The sequence below is a fragment of the Temnothorax curvispinosus genome, unplaced genomic scaffold, assembly GCF_003070985.1.
Source record: "Temnothorax curvispinosus isolate PA1 unplaced genomic scaffold, ASM307098v1 QBEX01016448.1, whole genome shotgun sequence".
NCBI lineage: Eukaryota > Metazoa > Arthropoda > Insecta > Hymenoptera > Formicidae > Temnothorax > Temnothorax curvispinosus.
In genome coordinates, this window is record NW_020226228.1 from 1 (window position 1) to 4,702 (window position 4,702).

The 4,702-nt window shown below is 46.1% G+C and overlaps 1 protein-coding gene across 1 annotated transcript; it reads right to left on the reverse strand.

Annotated features, from left to right (window-relative positions):
* Positions 1-339: 339 nt before the first annotated feature.
* Positions 340-4,288, reverse strand: LOC112466657 (uncharacterized protein K02A2.6-like; the record flags this gene model as incomplete). The annotated part of the gene is made up of 2 exons (XM_025034880.1): positions 1,060-4,288; positions 340-630 (listed from the first exon to the last, which is right to left on the reverse strand). Coding segments are annotated over exons 1-2 (3,520 nt in total), but the record flags the coding sequence as incomplete, so codon positions are not given.
* Positions 4,289-4,702: the final 414 nt, after the last annotated feature.

A 4,702-nucleotide genomic window follows, 5' to 3' on the forward strand; every position in this document is an offset into this window, starting at 1 on the left:
CTGTTGTGTAGGAGGTTCGGGTCGAAAAATGAGCTACTCGCAAGGATACCAAATACGTCCGTTTATTATGAATTCCAGATTGCTTCTGGTCGGAGCGCCGAAACGGGGGGGAAGATCGGAGCACCGGCTCCGATTCGCGATTCTCGCACGCGCCTCATCGATACCTGTCGCGCCCGCTCGCGACTACGCCAAGCACTTTGTTGTGGCCCTCGCGACCGCGCGCGATACGTGGCATTTTAGGGAACGCACACATAACACTCTTTCCCTCCCCGAAAGAGAAAACGACTGCCTATCGACGACCAACTCCGGGATCCACGTATCTTTCTGGCTGTCTCTTACTTCGGACGGGTCGGTCTCTTCGCTGTCCCGGGTCCGGGGCTCTTGCCTCCCTCGCCTGAGTCGGTTGCAAGGCTTCCGGTCCTTGCTCTTCTTCTTGGTCGCGTTGAGCGCAATTTGGTTCCGCTGCATCCCCTGGTGCAGCTGGCTCTTCCTTCGCCTCTGGTTCGTAATCGTAAACTCCCGTGTATGGTTCTATGTGTCGGCTTCTTTGCTCTCCCCTCTTGCGGATCTGGTCGACGTGACGCTCCCAGGTCCTGCCATCTTCCAATTTAATCTTATAATGTAATTTACCTAACCGTTGTATAATTTTTCCAAATTTCCATTTAATTTTACTATTATAGTTACGGCATATCACACTCTCTCCCACCGTAAATTCACGCGATCTTTTATTAATGTTAATGTTAGCGCTTTTCTTGGGAGGCTCAGGTATACACAAAGTAAATTCTGTACGCATTTTTCGCTTAAACATTCTCTCAAACGGAGTCACTCCCGTAACACAATGTGGAGTGGTTCTGTATTGTACTAAGAAGTTACGTAGTGCGTTTTCTAAGGTTGTTCCCTTACTATTGGGATCCGTAAGTATTTTTTTTAAGGAGTTTTTCAACGTTTGTACAAATCTCTCCGCTTGCCCATTTGTTGCTGGGTGGTACGGAGTTGTAAACTTCGGGGTGATCCCCTGAGATTCTAAGAATTGTGTAAAATCTGCAGAACGAAAATTACGGCCATTATCCATGACCATAGTTTTTGGAATACCGTAATCCGTGAAAATCTCCTTACATATTTTAATAGTCGTTTCCGCGGTTATGTTTTTGACTATTCGCACAAAAGGCCATTTCGAAAATGCGTCTACAAATACAAAAAAATACATGTTCATGTACGGCCCTGCATAATCCACGTGGACACGCTCGAAAGGTGCCTCGGCCGGTTCCCACTCGTGTATTTCCGCCTTCGGTGGGTTATTACGCACGGTATTACATATATCGCAATTCTTAGCTAAATTTTCTATCGCTTTGTCTATACCAGGCCACCAGTACAAACTCCTAGCTAACGCTTTCATTTTAACTACCCCGAAATGATTTTTATGTAATTCCCGAAGGATTCGGTCGCGCAGTTGACTAGGAATTACTATCTTTCTATTGCACAAAAGCACGCCCTGTTGTACACTATATGCTGCTTGATTTATATTGAAACGCATTTGTACGGGTATCTCTTTCTTTTCGCGTATGGCCGTTAGGAGACTCTTCAATTGCACATCTTTTTCTGTAGCACAAGCAATTTTATCCGCGGATACGGGCATTTCGTGTAACATTCCTATCTCGTAAATATCTACTACATCACGTTCCGCAGTTGTAGTTGTGCTCATTGGTAAACGTGATAGACAATCCGCATTTGCATTCTGTTTAGAGCTTTTGTATTTAATTTCAAATGAGAACCCTTGTAAGAATATTGCGTAATGTTGCATTCGCATAGCCGAGTACGCGGGTAAGGCTTTTGACGGCGCGAAAATCTGTACTAACGGTTTATGATCCGTGTATAATGTAAACTTGTTACCGTAAAGGTACTGATGGAACTTCTTTACTCCAAAAATTATAGCGTAAGCTTCTTTATCGATTTGAGCGTAACGTTGTTGAGTTTTAGAAAGGGACTGCGAGGCGTATTGCAGTACGCGTTCGGTGCCATCGGGGTAACGGTGTGATAGCACCGCCCCTACTCCGTACGGACTAGCATCTGTAGCTAAGATTAACGGTAGCTTCGGATCAAAGTGAGCTAAAACTGTGTCACTTTTGAAACTCCTTTTTGCGCGCTCAAAAGCCTCCTCACATTTGTGAGTCCATTTGAAATTAACTCCCTTTTGTAGCAACTCATGTAATGGCGTGAGCATCGTACTTAGGTTCCTAATGAACCGCCCGTAGTAATTTACCATTCCTAAAAATGATCGCAATTCTGTAACGTCCTTCGGCCTAGGCATGAGATCAATGGCCTGCATTTTATCGGTAGTTTTATGTATTCCCGATCGATCAATTCGATATCCGCAATAATGTATGCTATCCTGTAGGAACTCGCTTTTGCTCTCGTTTATCCTAATATTCGCGTCACCCAGGCGTTGCAATACTTGTTTCAGGCGTTGTAAATGAATTTCCTTGGTAGGTCCCGTGACTCGAATGTCATCTAGAAATACCGTTATCCCCTCGATACCCTGCAACAAGTTTTCCATTTCACGTTGCCAAATGGCCGGCGCTGATGCGCTTCCGTACATTAAACGTGTGCTTCGAAAAAGGCCTCGATGCGTATTGAGGGTGAGTAATTCCCGATCCTCTTCCCGAACTTCTAATTGCAAATACGCTTGTTGCAGGTCTATTTTGGAGAACTTCTCTCCGCCTGCCATATTCGCGAATAGTGTATCCGTTGTAGGCAACGGATGCTCGTCTATTAGTAAACAGGGATTGATCGTGACGCTAAAGTCCCCGCATATGCGTACCGTATTGTCTTTTTTTAACACAGGCACAATGGGAGTAGCCCATCTCGATGTGTTTACTTTCTCAAGGACGCCTTTCGAAACAAGCGCTTGTAATTCCTGGTCGACCAAAGGTAACAATTTGAAAGGAACGGTACGGGCTTTGAGAAACACCGGTTTAGCGTTTTCTTTCAGAGTGAGCTTTGCTTGTAAGCCTCTAATTTTTGTCGAATGAGGATCTAATTTATTCCGATATTGTTGTAATAACTCCGTCATTTTGTATTCCGTATCGCTACGTGACGTATTTATTGTATTAACGGTATCCGTTAGACGTATGTGCAATTGCCGAATCCACTCACGGCCTAACAATGGTTCGCGCTCGACATTCGAAACGTACAAATTTAATTTGATTTTAGTTCCTCGCCCGCTAACCATCACGGGTACCACGCCCGCAATCTTAATCGGCGTTTTGCAAAATGTAATTAATTGTAACGTAGTCGGTTGTAACCGTTTTAATAAAGACAGCTCCCGTAATGTATGCGTACTCACGATGGTTACTGCAGCTCCGCTATCTACTTCGAATCGCAGGGGTTTGCCCTCGACGGTGATTGTCTCGAAAAACTTTTCTCGGAACTCCGAGTGCTCTACGACTAATATTTCCTCTACTTGATTGGCCGGTGCGCGTTTCGCCGCCATACACACTTTGCGCAGGTGGCCTGGTGTCCCGCAATTAAGACATTTAACGCTTCTATCTAGAGTACATTTTGTAGCTAAATGGCTACCGCCACATCTGAAACAAGAAACATTAGAATTTGCGTTTGTATTCGCGTTAGGTTTACCGCCATTAACTGATTCGCCCTTTCCTTTTAAGAATTTCGCGGGAGGTTTCCGCTTCCGCTGCGTTTTCTTCTCCGTCTTCTTATCCTTGGAGCCAATGTATTCGACGCTCGTCGATCCATTTTGTAATTGCAGCGTGTCCTTCTCCGATAGCTCCATCGAGGTAGCCACTTGGATCGCCTTCTCGAACGTTAAGTCTTTCATTTCCAGTAATCTTGATTGTGCCCGGCTGCTCGCCAAACCAAAAACGAACTGATTTCGTAAAGCCGTTTTCAGATACGCCCCGAAATTGCAGCGCGCGCTTAATTTATGTAGCGCGGCCACGTAGTCTTTAACACTTTCGCCGTCCTTTTGTTTCCGTTGGTGGAAACGAAAATTTTCGGCGATCTCTAGAGGCTCAGGCGCGTAGAATTCCGCTAAGCTCGTCACTAATGTCTCGAAGGTCGCAGTGTACGGGTCCGCCGGCGCCAATTTATCACAGATGACATCGAAAGCCGACGTCCCAATGAAATGTAGCAAGTATAGAACTTGTTGCTCCGTAGGCACTTTAAAAATTTTTACTGCGGCTTGAAAACGCTGAAGCCATCTCGCCCACTCCGTCGTGGTCGGGTCGAAAATTTCAATACTGAAATTGCCATGTAATACAACGGCCGCCATGGTTCAAGGTGACCTTCGTAACCAGCGACAGTGGCCCGACTTCTCGAACTTCGTAGAATGTAACGGACAAGGTATCCTGGGCGATCCGAGTTTCCCGTAGGGTGAAATTCCGTACCCGAGGTACCGGCTTGGTAGCGAACGATCTCCCCCGTATCAAATTGCTCGAGAGATGATGTAGTTTGTATCCCGGTAGACCGGCTCCTTTTTGGACGCTCTCGAAACACCGTACTGGACGCCACGTGTACGCGTAATGGCGCTTCCTGCTCGTACTCACACGTGCTTCAGGTCTTGCCGTGCTTTAGCGCGATCCCTTTTCGTGCTAACACAGACTTCTCACAGTTGCGGGGGAGAATCCCATCCTCGTCGCCATTTCTCTGTTGTGTAGGAGGTTCGGGTCGAAAAATGAGCTACTCG